Source organism: Mycosarcoma maydis, chromosome 11 (genome assembly GCF_000328475.2).
Source record: "Mycosarcoma maydis chromosome 11, whole genome shotgun sequence".
NCBI classification, from domain to species: Eukaryota; Fungi; Basidiomycota; class Ustilaginomycetes; order Ustilaginales; genus Mycosarcoma; species Mycosarcoma maydis.
The window spans coordinates 355,731-376,572 of NC_026488.1; the positions used below are offsets into that span (position 1 = coordinate 355,731).

At 53.3% G+C, this 20,842-nt stretch overlaps 8 protein-coding genes and 1 non-coding gene across 9 annotated transcripts; 4 read left to right on the top strand and 5 right to left on the bottom strand.

The window, feature by feature from the left end:
• Nucleotides 1–3,537: 3,537 nt before the first annotated feature.
• Nucleotides 3,538–3,652, bottom strand: UMAG_16224. The gene has a single exon (XR_897738.1). It is a non-coding gene; the product is annotated as a 5S ribosomal RNA (ribosomal RNA).
• Nucleotides 3,653–4,223: 571 nt separating this feature from the next.
• UMAG_03983 (RNA-binding signal recognition particle subunit SEC65) lies at nucleotides 4,224–5,436 on the bottom strand (the record flags this gene model as incomplete). Its single annotated transcript, XM_011392142.1, has 2 exons — nucleotides 4,224–5,309; nucleotides 5,392–5,436. 2 exons carry the CDS (start codon nucleotides 5,434–5,436, stop codon nucleotides 4,224–4,226), a joined length of 1,131 nt encoding a protein of 376 aa, XP_011390444.1.
• Nucleotides 5,437–6,068: 632 nt separating this feature from the next.
• Nucleotides 6,069–8,210, top strand: UMAG_03984 (tRNA adenylyltransferase; the record flags this gene model as incomplete). Its single annotated transcript, XM_011392143.1, has 1 exon — nucleotides 6,069–8,210. The coding sequence occupies one exon, from the start codon at nucleotides 6,069–6,071 to the stop codon at nucleotides 8,208–8,210; it is 2,142 nt and encodes a 713-aa protein (XP_011390445.1).
• A 141-nt stretch (nucleotides 8,211–8,351) lies between these two features.
• UMAG_03985 (uncharacterized protein) lies at nucleotides 8,352–10,061 on the bottom strand (the record flags this gene model as incomplete). Its single annotated transcript, XM_011392144.1, has 1 exon — nucleotides 8,352–10,061. One exon carries the CDS (start codon nucleotides 10,059–10,061, stop codon nucleotides 8,352–8,354), a length of 1,710 nt encoding a protein of 569 aa, XP_011390446.1.
• A 353-nt stretch (nucleotides 10,062–10,414) lies between these two features.
• UMAG_03986 (uncharacterized protein) lies at nucleotides 10,415–10,791 on the top strand (the record flags this gene model as incomplete). Its single annotated transcript, XM_011392145.1, has 2 exons — nucleotides 10,415–10,505; nucleotides 10,598–10,791. The coding sequence occupies 2 exons, from the start codon at nucleotides 10,415–10,417 to the stop codon at nucleotides 10,789–10,791; spliced, it is 285 nt and encodes a 94-aa protein (XP_011390447.1).
• Nucleotides 10,792–11,879: 1,088 nt separating this feature from the next.
• Nucleotides 11,880–15,029, top strand: UMAG_03987 (condensin subunit BRN1; the record flags this gene model as incomplete). Its single annotated transcript, XM_011392146.1, has 1 exon — nucleotides 11,880–15,029. The coding sequence occupies one exon, from the start codon at nucleotides 11,880–11,882 to the stop codon at nucleotides 15,027–15,029; it is 3,150 nt and encodes a 1,049-aa protein (XP_011390448.1).
• A 193-nt stretch (nucleotides 15,030–15,222) lies between these two features.
• On the bottom strand, nucleotides 15,223–15,876 carry UMAG_11739 (uncharacterized protein; the record flags this gene model as incomplete). The annotated part of the gene is made up of 1 exon (XM_011392274.1): nucleotides 15,223–15,876. One exon carries the CDS (start codon nucleotides 15,874–15,876, stop codon nucleotides 15,223–15,225), a length of 654 nt encoding a protein of 217 aa, XP_011390576.1.
• Nucleotides 15,877–16,302: 426 nt separating this feature from the next.
• Nucleotides 16,303–18,606, top strand: UMAG_03989 (uncharacterized protein; the record flags this gene model as incomplete). The annotated part of the gene is made up of 1 exon (XM_011392147.1): nucleotides 16,303–18,606. The coding sequence occupies one exon, from the start codon at nucleotides 16,303–16,305 to the stop codon at nucleotides 18,604–18,606; it is 2,304 nt and encodes a 767-aa protein (XP_011390449.1).
• A 119-nt stretch (nucleotides 18,607–18,725) lies between these two features.
• Nucleotides 18,726–19,798, bottom strand: UMAG_03990 (uncharacterized protein; the record flags this gene model as incomplete). Its single annotated transcript, XM_011392148.1, has 2 exons — nucleotides 18,726–18,798; nucleotides 18,897–19,798. 2 exons carry the CDS (start codon nucleotides 19,796–19,798, stop codon nucleotides 18,726–18,728), a joined length of 975 nt encoding a protein of 324 aa, XP_011390450.1.
• Between the last annotated feature and the right edge of the window lie 1,044 nt (nucleotides 19,799–20,842).

Consider the following 20,842-nt stretch of genomic DNA (forward strand, 5'->3'; position numbering starts at 1 on the left):
TGGAGCTGTGAGCTGGTGAGGATGCGAACGGGTTGAGGACGAGCAGCTGACAGTCTTGCAACGCCGGACAACCCTGTCGTAGCGCGGTGGGTCAGATGAGGGCCCGGCCTCATCCTGGGCCGCTACCCGCTGGCTCATGCTGTCGATGTTGTCTGTTGAGTACTGCAGGATTGGCGACACGATTCGTATTCAGAACATGTGCGGATGTCTATAGAGCAACAGCGTCTAGGTATTGAAAGGCAACGGCAAAGACGTGTGTGCGATGCGCTAGCACGTTGCTGTCGTGAAATTGTTCTGTATAGAAGGAGGTGATGGCGACAGTGACCCGAACGAAGAGGTCGGTGATGGTGACAGTTTATAACAAAGGCCGTCAAGGGCTATGGGAAGTCTCGGAGCAAGGGAAGAGGGGGGATTGATGCGGTGAAAGAAACTGCATAAGCCAGATAGACAAAGGGGAGCATGGCCTTGGACACTCAAGACTGAACTCAGCTGAATGACCGCACCAAACCCCACTCTACAGTCACGAGTCGCAAGTCTTGTAACTCGTGACTATCAACTCGAACTTGACAGACACACTTTCAGCATAACAGACAAACAGATCCGGTCAGTAGCAGCCGTCACGAGTGTTGAGTAGTACAGCGTGCCTTTTACAGAGAGCGGGACCTATTTTTCGTCTCGGGATGGTATGACCGCGGGGCGCTGTGCCGGCGCAAAGTCACCTCACTTCTCACTTGCACTCGTATTTCAGGGTTCAGGTTGCCAAGTCAGTAACTGCCAAGCCGTAAACCAACCATGGAATGAGAACGTCGGCTGTTTCAACTGGGCAAAGTAATAATAATAATAATAAAATGAGGTATCCTTAGTTAATCAAGAGAACGCCCACACAGGCGAGGATGCCGTTTTTTTTTGTTTTGTTTGTTTTTTTTGTTTTTTTTTTTTTTTCCTTCGTGACGGATAGTTTCACCTTTCTGCCAAATTCCTTAGTGCAGATAATTCAAACAAATCGGCTTCATCATCACGCATCACGCATCACGCGTCCGAGACTCACGACTGCCCTCTTTGGATTCATGATTGGATGATTGGTGATTATTTTTGCCAAGGTGCGCTCACTCAGAAATGCGCATCGCTAATGCTACTTGGCGAGCCAAGCCGCCGACATGGCCAGGTTCAGCTCGCAGAGAGGACATACGTAAGGCATCGCTTCCTGTGTAAAGCTCGCTTAGCCGACTGTTCTCACCTCGCTTGTTTACCTTGACAATCACAAATGTCCAGAACCCCTACGAATGGGTTCCCTTTCAACGCCACAAGCGTCGGTTTGATGGTTTTGTTGTGATGCATTCCGACGGCTGGCTCGGACCCAAGACAAGGCTTTGGCTAGGTCACACTGACACAAAGCATTATGAGACCCACCGTTGACGTGACCCACCTTGGACGGGTTACAATTGCGAGCACAGCGAGCTGAAAGGCGATGAACGTACAGGAGCGGAGCATGGCATAGTGAAGTGTGGGAAATACTGTAATAGACAAGAGTCGCTGTCGTGTACGTGTCCCTGTTGGTCAATCCAGACCCGCCAGTCGTGAGTGAATGTCTTTGAGGTTACGCTTCGAGCAGCCATAGTTATCACATAACGGCACTGTTAGCACTCTCAAGCCCACACTTCCTTCCGCTTCAGGATCGGATAACCACCAAGATCAAAGCCCACCGCTGCTCATGTCTTGCTTGGAGGGGAGCCGAACGGCGCCGACCAACCCTCATATTCCTGCAGCCGAGCGCACCCACGGCATCTGCTAACTTATCGCCTTGCCTGGCACGCGCTACAGGCTGCAGAAGCGGCTGCATCAACTCACCAGCCGGGCTAAGAGACAGGCAAGACCTCGATTCTGATGTAACTTACAAAGTGACATGGGAGAACGGGCGCTCTGGCCTGGAATGCTTATTCCGAAAATTGAAGCTCCGCTACGAATACGACCTTGACGTTTACGAGCAGGCTAATAGAAGTAGAACCCTCAGCATTCGTGATTCACAATAATGATTAGCAAACCATTACACGTTAGTTGTGAGTGTATGGGTAAGCCTCCACTACTGCCAAAGGCTTCAGTGTGGAGCTGACACAAGTCGCATTTGCTTGTCAGTATAGATAGGTTCTTCCAATCCTATAAGGAAATGGTCGTGGATGGAAGAGGTAGAACATGTGTGAGTCAAACTCGGCGATGTTCCTTCGACGTTGGATTAACGTGCCTATAATAAAAGAAGATCGCAAGTAATTTTGTGATAGAATCATCACGGATTAGAGGAATCATAGCGATTGTATAATAGTTGACGTTAACTTCGTGACTTCAGAATTAACTTATGATGCACTCTGAACCCAAAAAACCAAGTTTATGTAGCTGTATTCATGCGATCTTTTCAGCTTAAACTTGGCACGAATCAGTTCGCAGTGTGAGTGGAATCCCACGAAACCGCACAGCGCACAGCGTGATCTTTTCTTGTGCTAGCGTTGTCGAGCTGTTGTACCGCACAAACACCACATCAACTGCAATGCCGACAGCACGCTACATGATTGTGTGCATGATCAAGCACACAACTCGAGATGCAGTCTGATCCTAAGTTAACTTAAGTTACCACGAGGTTCTATTCAATGTGACATGCAGATTTCGGCAGCAGCTCCCTCCTCCGGCCAGCTACATACGGAAACGTGGTGGTTCGGCTTCGCTAGCGCCATCGCCGATGTTCTCTCCTCATGAGGTTTGGATGCAAGGAACACGGCTGCTTCGCAGAGTGCTCGGCATCGGAAATCCTCGGCGGAATTCCGCACCATCTTTTCTTTGCCCGCAGCAGAGCGCAATGACGAATGTCGATCACACATGTGCTGCATTGGGTAACGCTCGGTGGAAGCATTACTCGAGTGGAAAGTGGAAATGGCATATGGCGATGAGCGCGGCGATGCCCAGAAGAGCGGGGTTCTTTGGATGTTGTCCTTGGCACTTTGCTAACGAAGCAAGTGCGTGATTGATTGAATCCTCGCTAATACTTGTGATAATGCCTACATGCCAAAGAACGGGATCCGGTGTCACGCACCAAGTATGCGAGTCAAGAGGTTTTTGCTTCGAATGCGCCCGCCAAGAGTGGTCGTTCCTTGCGGGGGGGAAGTCACTCAACGTCCACCTGCTGCTTGGTCTTGACAAGGGATCACGAGACCACACGAATTTCAAGCATCTCAGCGTCATCGTTTCTGCTTTTGTTGGGCATTACCCCGGAAATGGAACCTCGGACGCCAGGAATGTCGACCGCGTCGCGTCAGGTGACAAGTCTGAGCGTGACGACCAATTTCACGATTCACTAACTTAATCGTCTATGGCGCACAGTGCCGTCAAGTTGCTGCACTGTATGTCAAACCAAGGTGATGTTGTTCCGCAGTCAATGGCGCTTCTGCCGCGCTGAACTGCTTGCGCCAGGAATTCTCAACCTTGCTGGCTGCGAAACTGCCTCTCTCCTGACCGGCATTCATATCAACTTTGAAAAAAAGTTTACAAAAAGAACTGCAGCACCTAGGATTCCCGCGTGGTCCCCCACCGCAGTACTGACTAGGCGACGACTTGCTTGACTGCGCAGATCGGACGGGATGCGGTATTTTCAAGTCTCTGTGGCCGCAGATGTTAGACGTAAAAACGGTTGCCAATATCATACTTTAGTTGTAAAGAACGAACTTGAGGCTTTTTTTTTTTTTTTTTCCATTGAATCACGGGAGTGAGCTGACTGGCACGAGTCAATCACATCGCAAAAAAAAGATTTTCTTACGCGTGATACAGACCGCAAGGCAGACGGTCTGCCTTAACCCTTCTGCACGTGGTCTGAAAGACAGACCGTCTGCCTTAACCGTCTGTACAAGGTTTAACAGGCAGACCGTCTGCCTTAACCTTCTGTACATGTTTTAAAAGGCAGACCGTCTGCCTCACTCTCTGTATCACGCGTAAGAAAATCTTTTTTTTGCGATGTGAATATTATCTTATTGCCGGCAAATGACGCCTTTACGTTGCTCATCATGTCACTCTTTCGGGGTATTCGGTATTTGTATACTGAACACGACCCCACTCGGGCAAAAGTCACTTGCCATACTGCTTCTTTTCATGGATGATGGGGATGCAAATCGCATGACATAGCCACTTCAATGATGCGCTGACGTCGAAGCCAAACAAATAGTTTTTATCCAGCTGAGTCGCGCTCAACGTCCAATACGAACCACCTTCTTTCTTTGCCTACGTCCGAGGTTGAGCGGGTTCATGGGATCCTTTTTCTTTGCGGCTGCTTCGTCCTGTGTCTCCTCTTCCTCCTCATCTTCGTCGTTGCCACCGAGCCCCATACCGCCCAGCATGCCACCCAGACCTCCGAGCGCATCGGCTCCCGGCATGCCAGGTGGCATACCGCCCATCGCTTCGGCAAGATTCATGTTGAGCAGTCCACCTTCAATGGCAGGCGAGTGTGCTGGTAGACGTGCTTCCAATGTAGGCGGAAACTGGATTTTAGCCAGCCGCTCGCGGATCGGGTTAGGGTTCGGATCGCGCTTAGCTTGAACGAATTGCTTGCGCTGCTCTTTCGTCAGTGTTGGCTTGGAAGCGCCAGTGGCGCTGCTCGAAGCGACAGCAGCAGCTTTCTTTTTGTTCTTCCTGCTAGCTCCCGCACCAGTGTCAGCAGCATCCGACGATCCACCTGCGGTAGCCTTGGCGTTTTCAGCAAGGGCTTGCTTCTTCATTGTCGATGGACGGACACGTTTTTTGCGAGGTTCGAGCGTAGGCGGCTTTCCGCCGCAGTTGGGCTGAATCGTCTCTGCAACAGCATCGAAAAGCTGCTTCTTGCTTGCCAAACGGCTGTTGATCGGCTCGCCATCGTCGTTGAATAGCTGCACTTTGACTCTTCCTGGATTCTCCCAATCTTGGGGATGCGTCTTGAAGGGTTCCTGAACATACTTGAGCTCGAGTCGACCCACGGCTTTCGCGATCCACAGCTGCGTGGGGAAAGCGCTCGACTTCTCATAAGAGACACGTCGGCAGCCTTTACCGTAGTGACGCTTGGCGTCAAAATAAATCGGGTAGATGCTCACCCACTTTTTGAATTCACCATCATCTTTCCCCTTGGATCCACTGGCGCCGGCAAGGCCGGCAGGAGGGCGGGATGCACCAAAGTCGCCAGAGCCAGGAGCTTGGCCCATCTGCTCCATCATCTTTTGGAAAGCAGCCATCTGGTCGGCTTGCGATGCACCTGCCTGTTGTGCCTGTGAGACGGCGGGTGACGCGATGGTTGGCAGATCGAACTGTAAAGTTAATTGAAAGATCGCAGGAACGAGTGTCAGATGCCTGATGCGTTGGCGCATGGATTCGCCACCCAGTACTAACCTCAAAGTCATCATCAAAATCTTCCGCAGTTGCTTTGGGTGGCATCTTGAATGTCCGTCAAAAGAGAAAGTCGTCTGTTCGACTTTTCCGATATGATCGCTGGAATGAGCTTGGTTGTCAGTAAAGACGGGAGGTAAGCGACCGTTTTCCCGAGGTGCGGCATTCGTGATTCACGATTATGTGCTGCTGCACAGTCACGAGTGAAACAGCGCTGTCGCCACGTGACTCGCACTGACTCGCAAGACAATCGTGAATTCTACCGCGCGAGTGGAATTTCTTCCAAAAGCGCAGTTCAGCTTAACGTTGACTTAGTATAAGACGTGTTGAGTGTGGAGGCTCGACTGTGCTGCGGTCTTGACACTTTGCAACCACCTACACTCACGACTCTCGCAAAGCATCCTTGGCAGCGCCACCACCATAAAGCTGTAAGACCATCCGGATCCGACATTTTCATATTCGAAGTTACGGACTTTGTTCCGTGAACAGTGGCCTAGGAAAGCGATGGCTCCAAGCCTGGCTTGAATGGCATGTCTTTGACCTGCTTCCGCACTTGGCTTGGAAAACCATTGATCCCAACACGGATTCTGAGCGCTACCTCAGTAACTTGTACACCCCGAACTGCAACCCGTCTTGTATACTTTCCTTCTTATACAGTACAGCTGTGCTCGCTCGTCACTATGAGCCGAGGTGCGCAGATCCAGTTGACCGAGCAGGAAGAAGCCATCTGCCAGCTTCTCGACCAGACATGCTCATACATCTATCGCGAACGACCCAACATCCCGGAAATCGACTCGACCCAAACAAGCGGCGATGGATCGCAAGCCTGTGAAGCCCGCATTGCTGGAGGATGGGTGCGCGACAAGCTTCTCGCGCGCGACTCTGACGACCTCGATATTTCGCTGTCCACTTTAACCGGCAACGCATTTGCCCTCTACCTCAAGCACTACCTCTCATCGTCCGCGTTTGCATCATCTCCTCTCTCTCGCTCGCCATTTTTCAGTGAAGAGGGCTCAGAGATGGGCCGCATCGGCAAGATTGCTGCCAATCCAGAGCAAAGCAAGAACCTGGAGACAGCGACAGCACGGGTGCTTGGTCTGTCGCTCGACTTTGTCAACCTACGTAAGGAGACATACGATCCAGGGTCGAGGATACCGACCATGACCTTCGGAACACCAAAGGAGGATGCAGAGCGTCGTGATATCACCATCAATTCGCTGCTGTACAACGTACATACCAGGCAGGTGGAGGATCATACTGGTCTGGGACTTCAGGATTTGGCCAGTGGATTGATACGGACGCCGCTCCCACCGCTCACTACTTTCCTCGACGATCCGCTTAGAGTGCTTCGCTGCGTACGCTTCGCTAGTCGCTTTACATACGAATTGCATCCTACCATCATCCGCTGTCTCACAGGTGCAAAGGTAGCAGACGGCACGGATAACGACGCAGACTCAAGCCTTGCTCAACTTGCGAGTAGCGACGATCCAAGGATCTCCGTCCAAGGAAAAGCGGGTGTAGAATTCGGCAGAGATCAAATTCGAGATGCACTGGTTAGCAAGGTATCAAGGGAGCGGTTTGGTATCGAGGTCGATAAGATGATAAAAGGTCCACAGCCTCTGCTTGCATTGCTCCTTCTTCATCGATTGGAGCTCTTCCCACTTGTGTTTCATCCGCCGCCGTCCGCGGGTAATTTGTACGAGGCTAGTGCATCGGCCCCGGCGAGCAAGCTCGGGCAGCCTGCATCAGATTCGTTAGCCCTCAACGCCGCTCGACTACTGGATGCCATCCTAGCCGGCAAACCGCTCCAAGATGCTTCCACAGTCAACCAAGCGGTTCCCTTGGACAATCTTCGTATCGCAGACGGACGCAACGATGAAAATAAGTCGGACCTCGCTCGCACCTTCTCATCGATTCCACCATCACCCGTACCCCGAGCAGTGTTTGAAGCGCTTCCATCCGATCTTCTCTCCCGTTGGACTACTGCGTCCTTATGTTCAGAAGAACGCAGACGACTCTGGATTTCGGTCGCTTTGCTTCCACTGCGACACCTGATGTACGAAGAAAAGAAGAACAAATTTTTCTGGGCTGGCGAAAGCGTCATTGCCAACGGGCTCAAATTGGGTACTAAGACGTTGAAGGAGCCAGTGACGTCTCTGCACCGGTGCATGGAGCTGCTACCCCTGGGTCGCAGAGTGCTCTCCTCTGAGCGGGCCTGTTCGAATGCCGACTCGGAAGCGCTCGATAAGATGCTCCATCTACCTCGCGGACTAAGTGTCAAATCTCGACTCGGGCTATTGCTTCGTAACCAATACGTGACCAATCCATTACTGCAACTGCGACCAGAACCTGCGCTGCTGCTATCGTTTATCTCGGAGCTGCTCGACGTTTGGCAGTGCCACACAGACCACGACACAACCACGCTCGCTCCACTTGAGCAACAAACGACGCAGCTGGCATCCGATTACGCACAGTTCTGGTACCTCATTCAAATGTGGAATTTGGTCGAGCGCGCGGCGGAGAAACCTGTGTTGGACGGTAACGCGATAACCGCGTGTCTGGAGTGTCATCCAAGACTCATCTCTCAGATCCAGATGTATGTGCTTGGCTGGCAGTATGACCGCGACCACTTGGGCCCAGGGTCGGAAGAGGAGTGCAAGGCTTGGTTGAAAGGCGAATGGGAAAAGGGGGGCATTGTACCCTTCGATCAGCGGCCGGCGCCTCCGCCGGCGAAAGGAGACAAGGCCAAGAAGAAGTCAGCGATCGTGGCTCAAATGCGCGCCGATGAGCCCGATCGTAGCAAGCGTCAGAAGAGCGAGTAATTCCACACCAACCGATCGCAATCATTTCTACTATCTTGGTCTCCTAGCGTGATTACTCGCCTGTCTGAATACCGTGATCTCGTCAAGTGGCAGAATGCATAAAAGTCAGGGGTATATTGAAACTCGATGCAACACATCGATTTACATGCCTCTCCAGATCGTCATCTGATCCTGATTCTCCTCTGCTCCCTGCTCGCTATCATTGACACCGTCGATCTCATCCTCTAGATCTTCGATCTTCCTGCTACCATGCAAGTTCAAGCTGGCCAGAGGCAATACCGTCCATTTCGGCAACCATCTCACATCGATATCCCTCCATACCGCTCTCTCGTCGTATAGCTCGATGAATTCCTGATCCATGCTTCTACTTTTGGGCCAACTGAATCTGCGATACTCGTCAAAAATCGTAGTCAAGCTCCATTGTTGCAGCTTTCGCAAGCATCCTATGAGACAGCCCGTTCGATGCTTTCCTTTGTTGCAGTGAATCAGAATGGGATGGTTGCGTCGGTCCAGGATCGTCACCAGAGCGGAAGTGATCTTGTCCGTGGGTATCGAGACAAAAGGCTCTTTGTTTCCTGGAATGCCAAATTGAAAGAAGGTGATACCGTTTTGATCGAGAAAAGTAGAGTTGGTTTCGGGATATTCTTCCAGGATCAGGGTCAGGACCGAGCGTAAGCCGAGGGTGCGCAGGAACGGGAAATGCTTCTTCTTGGGAAAACTGGAGCGATAGACATGCGAGTTGACCATAGCAAAATTGTCAGGAGGCAAAAGGTCTTCCTGGAAATCTGAGGGCGGGTTGTTCGACGCGCCGCTGCCGCTTGTAAGGGCAAATTTGGACAGAGTCGAGGGAATCGTATGGGGTGCAGAGGATGCCGTACCGATGCTCGTGGTGGTGCTCGCCGACATTGGAAGTGCCTTTAATGGTCCAGCAGTTGCATACATTGTATTTCTCGGTTCTGGCGGGGAGCGACCTGTGCTGACGTTGGAGGATGTTGAGCCTGTTGAGGACAAAGTCGACGTGATGGGGATCAACAGGCTACTATTGGGTCTGTGAGCGCGTGACACAGCTTCCGACAGCGATGCGGGAGAGCCACTTCCTTGAAACGCGAACTCCATCGTCGAAGTAGAGGCTGTCTTGGGCGAAGTCACGCGGGATAGTGGAGCTGATGACGAGCTGAGAAATGCTCCCGCAGCAGAAGAAGATGAACTTGGTCTGGAGCTGCCATTGAGGCTGCTCAGTGAGGCCGATACGATTGATGCTGAGGTAGTTGGGCGTTTCTTGTTAGATACTGCACTGAGAGCACCTACCTTGCTGGAGGAAGCATCGTCAGGCAAGAGTGGAATGCCAGCCGACCTCAACTGCGGATAGGATGACAACTGTGAAAACCAAGGAAGCTCCTCTTCTACTTGAGCAGCTCCGGAGGATACGATACGAGACTGTGACGACCCAAGGAGATCGGCTGGATCGGTTGTAGCTTGGGCTGCAGAAGTACTTGCATCGGATGATGCTGACGTCTCCGCTAATGTGCCTGCCGTTCCTCGAAGACTGAGACCGTTCTGCACTGCTGTAATGATGCCTGATCCTGCTTGGACTGCCATTGACTCGCCTGCATCGCTGAGATTGGGGTCGCCTGTCCTATGAAGACTGCCATCAAGCATGTCGAGCTCTTCATATTGATCTCCGTCATCATTGGTTCGAACACGATGCTCGCTGAGGATGCGTTGCAAAAAAGCGTATGGTCTTGGCTGGTCTTGACGGGGTATGGTCGGGTTGCGGCGACAGTAGAAGTTGGGGATGTCGTCTTCTACTGTGTTCTCATTTGCGTCTTTCTTTACCTTGTCCTTTCCCATCGTAGAGTGTCGGGTTGTACCTTTGAGGACGCTGGTCAGAGGATGCCTGATGCAGCGTCAAGCATGGTTGTTGCTTGTGCACCTGCTGCCTGTTGTCTGTTGCCTGTTGCCTTTGATGGTTTCCAGGTTGACGTCCGAGTTCCGGAGAATGTGGAGCTGCAGGGTTTCCACTTTGAATTTTTTGTAAGTTAGCCATCATGATTCATGACTTCTTACAGACTTTTCGGCTAATCGTGATCGCGTCTTGGACCCACAACGCCCTGGGTTTGCGGTTGCCACATTGGCTTCTCTTTGTGCTACCACCATACATCGAATCGTCGACGACTTATCTGGTGACTCACGCATTGTTCAACATGGCACAAGGATTTAAGCCAGCCAAAGCGAAGAAAGCGGCGACCTCGCCAAAGTCCGGCTCGAAGGCTAAATCTGGCCCTAAACGTGGTCGTAAGTAGAAGGGCGCCCGCGTTCAAAATTGATTGCTCGAACAATGATCTAGCTGACACTGCTCTTCCATCATGATGAACTCCTAAACACAGCTCGAGTGATCGCGCCAAAGAAGAAAGCAGCAGTACAGGCAGCCAAGACAAAGCAGAAGCAGACTGCATCCATCACGGCCAGGATCGAGCAGGAGATGGTCAGTCGAGCATCCAAAGGTGGACCGCTCACCATTATGAAGAAAGCGGCAGACGGCGATGCGGATGACAAGAAGAAGAACCAGAACAAAAAGTAGAGGCAAAGGCAGTTTTTGACGTCAATCCACCTCGACTCATCTGAAGCGTTGCATACGCTCGCAGATATTTATGGTTTCGCTCCTGCACACATCGGCACCGCCAATCCTCGAGCACAATGACGGCAAGTCTCCCTAGAGGCCAGCTTCATTGCACAACCTAGCACAACCTAGTTCATCGCTCATCCTGCCTCACGTTGGCCCAGTCATTCTACGCTCATGCAACCCACGACCTTATCTCTATACTTTTAAATCCGCTCGCCCATTCCAACACCAGCTCGTCTTGGTTACATGGGACACTTTAATCCGTATCATTTGCGCGCTACTGATGGCTTTGTGCTTCCTTGATCTGTCCAGCAAGCTTTCTTGTGAGGCAATCAATCGTGTATGGCCTGCATCACAGCTGGAAGGACGGCGCCAGGAGCCTGAATTCAAGAGCCACGGGCAAAGGCTCAAAATGTTAGAGCGTTGTACGGTCTTGGTTGAGGGCTCATCACGTGACTATTCACGACGCGAAATAAACACTGCGAAAATGCAACACTTTTTGACGGCATCTCTCTCGTCTCTCACTCGTGACTGTCTGCGCCCATCTTCGTCCGTTAAAATTGCTTTCAGAGCATGCTCAGAGGCAGAGATGTCGGTCGGCTCATGAGTCACGAGTGTTGTGCGTAGGATATACAATCACGAATTGCACAGCAGACAGCCCAAACACGCGCTCTATTGCACGTTTACCCTCGACACGTTAGCGTCACCAACTCCATTCGTGATCATTCGTGTGAGCTCAAAAAAAAAGGAAGCCAGACCAACACCCACAGCACGACTCTGAGGCTAAACTGACCAACACATCCTGAAGCGGTACGTGGTGGCCAATTTTCCCTGACTTCTTCATCATCATCATCAACAACATTTGGACCATCACCATTGATCACGACAGCTTTCGACGAGCAACGCCTGTAGCATCTGGTGATCGTTTTTGCGACGCGTCTTTCCATCCGGCGCTGAGCCTTCCGCCCAGGGCGGTCAAACCTACAGCCTTACCGAAGCGCGCCGAATCAATCTCTCTACGGCTTCCACATACTGAATCCACCGCGATGCCGTCTCGAAACTCGTCTGCTTCTTCCTCACGCGCTCCGCTCGAGGAATCGCGTGTCGCCAATCGATCCATCTCGTCATCCTTTGCCAGCACCAAAGCCTCACTTTCCGGCAAGACATCATCTTCGAGAAAGAGCTCGGCCCAATCTAGCTCATCATCGTCCAAGTCTCGCTCCGCTTCCGGAAAGCATCGCGGTCGATTCGATGATGACGATGACATTGCAGAAAACGACGAAGATGAGGAGGACAATGGCGCTGACGACTACGACCAAGAGGACGAAAAAGGCCATCGCCAGTCCAATGGCCGCAAACCTTCCGCTTCATTGTCCAGATCCGAATCCAAGCCGCGCTCAGGACCATCCAGCCGTCAGCCGTCAGCAACCAACAATGCCAATCGCTCCATTCTCGCGCGATCCAATCCCAACGCGTCCATCCTTATGGGCAATGCTGCCAACACATCCATCGCCTTTCAGAACTCGCGCGTCGCAGCCCTTGCTCGATCGCATGTCGTCGTCGACGCTTCTTCTATCATGCGCCCTCGAGGTCAGGTCGGACATGCAGCCGCCAATGCTGCACCCGGAAGTAGCGATCCCAAAGCCGCAAGCTCCACTGCCGCTTCTCTGAATGTTGACACTTCCAGCTTCGAAGAGTGGATGAAGATGGCGACCGACAACAAGATCAACTCGACCAACACCTGGCAATTTGCCCTTATCGACTACTTTCACGACATGTCGCTCCTCCGTAACGAAAGCGGCGACGGAAGTATCAACTTCCAGAAGGCCTCGTGCACTCTCGACGGATGTGTCAAAGTCTGGACTTCTCGTGTTGACTCGGTCGTTGTCGAGACTGGAAAGCTCCTCTCTGGTCTCCAAGACGACATTGATCAAGCCTCGCGCAAAGATAAGCACGGCAACGAGCAGGGAGACGACGACGACGCCGAAGATGACGACGAAGACGGCAATGGCAATCCTACGCGGAAGCGAAAGAGGAACAAGGAGGCCACCCTCGCCAAGACGTTTGGTCACATCCAGATCAAAAAGTTTGAGCTTGAATTCACCGTCGACCCCCTCTTCAAGAAGACGTCTGCCGATTTTGACGAGGGCGGCGCCAGCGGTTTGTTGATGAACCATTTGGGCGTCGATTCCTCCATGGCAGTCATCTTTGACGCCAGTGACGTAGCCGGCGTCGGCAGCGAGGAAGACCTGGCCAAGATGCTCTCGATTGGCGCAGACGGTGATGCTGACGGACAAGCCGACAATCCTGTCCAGGCCACGGCCACGGCCGAAGAGGATGAAGACGAGCAGATCGACTTATCCAAGCTTGCCTCTAAATGGCTCGACTCAGACGACTTTGTCAACGCCGACGGAGCTGGCGACGACGTCGCTGCACTACTGTCGCGCCGCGTCTTGTGCCCCACCCTCTGCAATTTCCGCTTCTCCAAAGACGACGACACACCTTTCGGTGTCGGTCTTGACGAATTCAATCAGCAGACATTCCACACGGCCACTCACACCAACACGTACTACGATTCGCAAAGCGTTCCCGGAATGCGTGCTACTTCGGAAGAGTTTGACGACATCAACCCTGTTACGGACGAGGCAGCAGGTGCGGGTGACTTCTTCGAGACCGACATGGGTGGACCCATGGACGACAACGACGACGATGGCAACGATTTCTTCGACGCACTGGACGCTGCGCCCGCCTTCCATCACAGCGGTCCCACCATGCTCGACGGAACCACGGGCCGTGTCGACGGATACGGACCCTTTGATCCATCCGCCGGACCGTCCTCTGAGCTCGTCATGGCAATGGCCTTCAACGCGTCTACAGGCATGCCAGTAGAAGGTGCTGATGGCGAAAACGGCGGCGATCTGTTCGATTACTTTGACCGCCGCCTTATGCGCAATTGGGCCGGGCCAGAGCACTGGAAGCTTTCTCGTGTGGCTGCCTCGGGTCCTCTGGCCCTCGGTGCTTCGACGGGCGCTGCTGCTCAAGCGGCAGCAGCAGCAGCAGCAGCTCGCAAGGAGAGCAAGAAGAGCAAAGAGCCCTTTGTCATCGACTTTCTCTCTGAGGAGGGTGGCGTCAACGTCAAAGAAATTTTTGAACCGGCCAAGCAGGCCGCTGCCATCACCTTGCCGGTCAGCGCTCGCAACAAGATGGCAAATCTCGCTGCGTCATCGTCTGATGCCTATCTGCTTCCCGAGGATCGCCATTTCAGCTCCAAACAGCTTCTGCGCCTCTTCTTGAAACCGAGGATGGCGATCAATATGCGCCACAAGGGGCAGCAGTCCGGGGGTGGCTTTGGCGTTGGCACTGACGCTGGCACTGACGCCCAGTTGTGGGCCGATGTTGCCGGAGATGCGGACGATATGGGTGGAGCAGATGGAGGCATGCCCTTTGACACACAGTTCTTCCACGATGCGGATGATGGCTTTGATGCCAACGAAGGCGGCTTGGGTGGTCTCGACGACTCCCCAGCCAATGTCACCACTGGCGGCGACGCTGAAGATGAGGAGCTCACACAGACACTACAGGCACTCAACCGGGTCAAGCCGGAGTACGTCAACTACGCCAAGAAGGCTAAGCGGGTCGATGTCAAGAAACTCAAGGAAAACATCTGGAAAGAGCTCGGCATTCTTGGCTCTACCACCGATGACCCTGCTGCCGTCGCAGCGAAGGCGGCTGCTGGCGATGAGGACGGCGACGAGTCCATGGCTTCGACAATCGCCGATGCATCTGGCGGTGTCAAGACATTTGAATCGGTGCTGTCTGGCTTGCAAAAGGCATATACGCAGGACAAGATGGAAGAGATCTCAACATCGTTCTGCTTCATCTGCTTGTTGCATCTTGCCAACGAAGAAGGACTTGCGATTGACACGGGTTCCCAGGAAAAAATTGAGGCTTTCCGTGCTAGACGTGGCCGGAACAGCACAACGCCGACCAAGGGCGATGGTGCTGGAGGGTTGTTTGGCCGTCTGGCTGCGGGGAGAGTCATGCAAAGTAGCAGCGAAGACGATGATCTGGGCGGAGAGGATGATCTAGGCGAGCCGGTCGAGGGCGAGGAGGGCTATGAAGAGGATGAGCTGCGAGTAGGCAGGTTGTCGTCGCTGAGGATCATGAAGGATCCAAAGGCCTACCGCTCGGCGTGAGTCGCGATTCTCTCCTGAGCCGACTCGTGTGTTTCTTAGCGCGTTTTTGTATGTTTACGTGATTCGTGTCTCGTTGGTCGCTGTTTGCCAGCATTCAATGCATCTCTTGTAAGATGGATACAAGCACATGGCTGATGGTAATATATCCTGGTGTATCACTCCGCTTTTGGTTGTCCATCAGCGATTCGCAGTGTCAGAAGCCCAGTGGATTCAATTTCGCCTCCTGGTCTACGGGCAACTTGCCCTGTTCTCTCTGCATCCACCACTCTGTATCCCAACCATCAAACACAAGTCCTAACTCTCTCCTGGCGCTTTCGGGTGAATCTGAGCCGTGAAATCCGTTCCTCGTATCGCCCAGGCCGTACTTTGCTCGAAGACTTGCGGGCATTGTATGTTTGCCGATATACGCCTTTGTGGGGCCCAGCATTGCCCTCCATTCTTTGATGGCGTTAGGGCCGTAGAGAGCGAGAGCGAGGCTGGGCCCGGAGATCATTCCTAGGATCAACCGATCGTAGTAGAAGCGGCCCCGATGCTCAGCGTAGAAGGAATGCGCGTCCAAGGAGGTCCAGAACAGCCGACGTGTGCGCGCAATCGAGAGGCGTGAGCACTTGATCAGCTTCAGGATTGAGGACACGTCCGGTTGATAGGAACACACAGAGGGTTTGATTAGTGCCAGCGTAAGTTGTACTTCTGAGCAAGCGACAGTAGACGACGCTCTTGTTTTCGATGGCCGAAGTGCGTAGAGCTGCGTGGATGAGAGGGTGGTGATGGCTCTTGATGAGCAAAACAAGCTCAGGCTCGACGCTGTGCGCGTCCATGTACTCGCTATTGATGTCATGATCACCATTCCTGTTTCCACGCCGGTGCTTGAGCTGCCTGATTCACTTTTGCGTGGTGGCTGTCGCTGAGATATCTTTGTGGCGAATCGCGAACAGCCTAGAGAATCAAGACGAGGTAACTTAGCAGAAATCACGAATCGTGAATCACATGCTCAAGGGCAAATGAGCCGTGAACAAATGACATTGAATTATATAATCGTGATATCGCCAACTCGCGTCGGATGATACTCACGACTCACGACTCACGCTCCCCGTAATCAGGAATCGTGAATGTTGGACCACGGACGTTCCTGCAGCCTGTCAATCCATCAGCCGCATCCACAATTCCAACTTCCAACTTCCATCTTCCATCACCTCTTCCGTTCCGCGCGTTGTTCCCCTTTACGTCTTGCTCCTCAGCCATCCCACAGCTAGGCTGAGGCTACCCGCACACCATGGCCACCACAGCCTCGGTATACAACACTTCTCGCACAACCCGCCAAATTCTTCGGCGACATCGCAAAGACAAACCTTCGCTCATCCTTCACCTGCACAACCACCATTTTCGCTTTGAGCGTCAAAATGGCATGTTCCTGTTCGATTCACCCGTCAAAGCATTCCTAGGCTACATACGAGATCAGAAGGTGCCAGCGGACTTGATCGACGTGTTGACAGAGTCGGGCGTTCGGTTTTTCGAAGGTTGCTTGTTGGTGGATGTCCACGATCATCGTAGCCATGCGGCTGCGAGTGAGTCAATATTGGGCCCCAGAGAGTTGCATGGCATGAGCGCGGCGGGACAGGCAAGAGCTACAGGTGCACAGGCGATAGACAGTCAAAGTGGACTTGCTTCGAGTCTATTTTACCTGCAAGAAGGGGGCAGATATGGCGCTCGGAAAATGGTCGGAGGAGCAGCGTCATTCGATCCGAGAACCGGCGGTCTGGGGGGTGTCGAAATTTACCGTATTGTGCTACATCCGACGTCAGAGACGTTGTGGGCCGATATCAAGATGCTCGATGATATGGCTGGCGGTATGTGGAGCGATCAGGAAGCGCTCGAGGTGGAAGCCAAGATCCTTGCGCTTACTGCTCCACCGCTTTGCCTCACGCCGGATCCACAAGCGACACGAATAGCGAATCTGATGCTCAGCTCTACTGCGCTTCCATCCGCATACAACCCTTCGCACGACTCGCCGTACAGATCGGCCAAGAAACGCGGCGCCAACTCGATCGAGATGGAAAAGGAAGAAGCCAATCGACAGCGTCGCGAAAAGATCATGCGGCTCATGCAGCATGGACACAAGAGTGTACTGCCGCCTCAGGTCGGCATGGCAAATTCTCTCGCCCGACCAGGCCCAGCAATGGTCGAGACCGGTGGATCGACATCTGCAGCGGCGGCGACGGCGTTCGTGCCGACATTCGACAGGATGACATTCATTGAAAGATGGAGGATCGGAAGGAACGCTGCACTCAACGGTGGTATGCCGGCCGTTCCGCCCGCTGGTGCAGCGACGAATGCGACAAACAGCGCAGCATCAGGTTCCAATGCTAAAGGCGGAAAGGACGCTGCAAAGCCAAACGACAAGGACGATGTGACCGACACAGCCAACAACTCTACCGCCAAGAAGCCGACGTACAAGAAGAAGAAGAAGGCGCAGAGGGAGAAGGAAGAAGCTGAAGCAGCAGCTGCTGCGGAAGCCGAAGCGGCTAAGAAGAAAGCCGAAGAAGAGGCTGCTGCTGCTGCCGCTGCGGTTGCTGCTAAGAAGCCCAAGAAGAAGCTCACCAAGAAGGAACGAGAAGAAAAGGAGCGCAAGGAGAAGGAGGAGAAGGAGAAAGCGGAGAAAGAAGAAAAACAACGAAAGGAGAAAGAGGCGGCTGCGGCAAATGGAAAACCATCAAAACCGAAAAGCAAGAAGAAGCAGAAGGAGGAAGCTGCAAGCAAGAGTCTCGCTAAGAACGCACCTGGCAGTCCAGACAAGGACAAGAAAGCAACGCCGAAAAAGACGGCTGCCAAGAAGCCCGCGGCGGCGACTGCAGCTGCCAGCACAGCCAAGAAAAAGACGACTGCCAAGAGCGAGAAGAAGAGCAACAATGTCACTGCTGCGAATGCTACGGCAGCAACAGGCAGCGCTAATGGAGTCACCGAGACGCCGACGATGCCGCACGCGGTGGTGCAAGGTACGCCTATTCTCGGCAGCGCCACGCCATCCGTGCAATCCACTCCCACGCCTGCGCATCGTTCGATCCCCTCGCAACCGCAGCAACAACAGCAAATGCAGCAGCAACAGATGCAGCAGCAACTCACACAGCAGCAACTCCAACAAGCCGCGCTCGCCGGCATGTTCCCAAACATGGCGAACCAGCTTCCGTTCGGAGCAGGTGTCTCTCAACCGGGTGTTGCCGGTATCGGTGCTGGCGGTTTCGGCATGCCCATGATGAACGGTGGCTTCCCACCGACGAGCAATCCACAGATTACAGCAGCCGCGCTGGCAGCGATGCAAGGCATGGGAATCGGTCAGTTTGGTGCAGCTGGAGCAGGAAACTTTGGAAACGCGGCGCAGATGCAACAGATGATGCAGATGATGAACGCCGGTGGCATGGTCGGTTTCAACGGTATGCCGTTTGCTCAGCAGATGCAGCAGAGTGCACAGGGACAGCAAGCGCAGGGACAGCAGCAACAGCAAGCAGCGCCAGGGCAGGGTGCAGACATGCCCGTAGGTGTGGGCCTAGCAGGTCTGGCCAATTGGGGTACTGGAAAGTAGACTGCAACAAGAGAGGACGGAATCGAGAATCCGCAGACACGAGAGATGAAATGTATTTTTACATACTGATCGTGGCAGGGTGTGCTACGAATTCTGGGCGAGCGATAGCGTGTAAGGCTTCAGCGGGCAGTGGTTCCTCCGTCGATAGGCAGGATGCTGCCAGTACACCATGGTGCGTCTCTTGCAAAGAAGCTATCGAACAAGTTGAAGTAACGTTCATCACCAGAGAGCGTCAGTAAAGGTTCTATCACCTTTTCCGCTTTCAGGCGGATGAACCGAGATCTACTTACAGAACTCCATGGGCAACGTCTCTCGCCGAACCCTGATGCGGCCAATAGGTTGGTCTTTGTGCAGCGATTTCTGGACTGATATCTGCCACCATGGCAGTACCCGCCAAATAGCCAGGCGCGATAGCATTGACGTTGATCCTGTGGGAAGCATAATCGCAGGCCACCTGTCGCGTCAAGTTGATCACCGCGCCTTTGGTAGCGCAGTAAGCGGGCTCAGAGGGGCCACCTATGAGTCCGTGAATGGAAGCAATCTGGATGATGGTACCTCGTGAGCCACGTGCCCCCTTGTCGCCAGTTTGACGGCCGACCGTGGAGGTTGGGGAACCGGTCTGGGCGGCGTATGTTGCACGAAGCGGTACACTGGTGGGAACGTCATTAAAGCTGTCCAAGTCCTGCTCAAGGTCAGCTGGAAAAGCGATGGGTTCTTGTTTCAGCATCTGCTGGACAGCCAGTTTGGTGCCCAACCAAACGCCCTTGATGTTGATCTGCATCATCTTTTCGAGCACATGGACGCATTCGTGCTCGATACCACCGGAAAACGCTGTGATGCCGGCATTATTGACCAGGATATCGAGCCGTGCATTGGTGCTGAAAGAAACGCTCGTATCGATCGCAGCTTTGAAGTCGGCTTCAGAGGTGACGTCGAGTCGCTGGAAGTGAGCGTGTCCACCGAGTTTATTGATCAGCTGGTGAGTGGGAACATGACGAGAGCCTTCGCAACGGGAGTTTTGGGCGCCGAGCGGGTCAGGTTGCAGGTCTGTACAGAGAATGCTAGCGCCGGCGCGAGCGAGGTGCAGTGCGGTCTGCCTGCCGATGCCAGAGGAGGAGCCAGTGATGAGTGCGGTTCGACCTACGAGGCTGAGCGAAGGAGGAAGCGCTTTTGCGAATTTGGCAAACGACATGACCAAGGGGTCGAGCTGAGTTCAAGATGTTGGTTGATAAGCGGATCGCGGGATGGTGACAGCGCGTTAGCAAGGGACGTCTCTCTCAGCAAAGACAGTTTCAGGTGATACACCAGGAGCGCAAATCGAAGCTGCGGCTGAATCAGCTCAGATCGACACGCGGTACAGCCGAAGCGTGCTACGCAGGGACTGAAAAATGGGCGAGGTCGGCAGAGCCATGGCCATCACAATCTTGAATGTGACAAGGGGTGTTCGGATGTTGCGACTCTTCTGGATCCGTGATTCTGTTGTTGCAAGCTTGGCATAATGCAGACGAGCGGAGGGTCGAGGGTCGTGGGTGCAACTCTCAATTGTGATTCCCCCGCGTCAAAATTAGGAATAATAGTCGTGATTGACCGGCGTCTTGTCACCGACGACGCCGTTCCGCCGCTTTTGTGGAGCGCAAAGTCGCCGACAGGAACGCTGCAGCTACGACCCAAACGCGATCGCCCGATCAGGTGTAGAGACGAAGTGATCGAGATCCGAATAGTGTGCTCTGCGGTGTACATGTGGGGGATGCTTGTGAGATTGTGCTCGGATCGAGAAACTTGAACTTGACGTGCATTCGTGATTCAGATTTTGGTTCTTAGCGATTTTCGATCCTCCCGATCTACCTTTTCGCGTGGCCAGGCGGGAGGGCTTTGATTGTCGCATTTGCAGTAGCTGGGCCACAGCATTCACGATTCGTGATTCTTGACTGACAGTGACGAGTGAGTGGAAGGATGGATAGCGCCAAGCAATCCGAAACGTTCACAGCCTGAACGCATGCAAGATCTCTCTCGTTCCGATTGAGCCAAGCGAGCTGCGTTTGACTGTGCGGGGCGGGGAGGAGATTTGCACGTAGGTGTTTCGCAGCACGCTGTAGGTTAGCTTGCATCCACAAGTTCGGTGACGATTGCGGCTGTCCGTGTCTGTCTCATTCACGACTGTATAATAAGTTGGTCCTGCAAGTAACACACTAAGTTAGTTGCGGCGCCATTTCAGTCTCGAAGACTGGAGTGTATG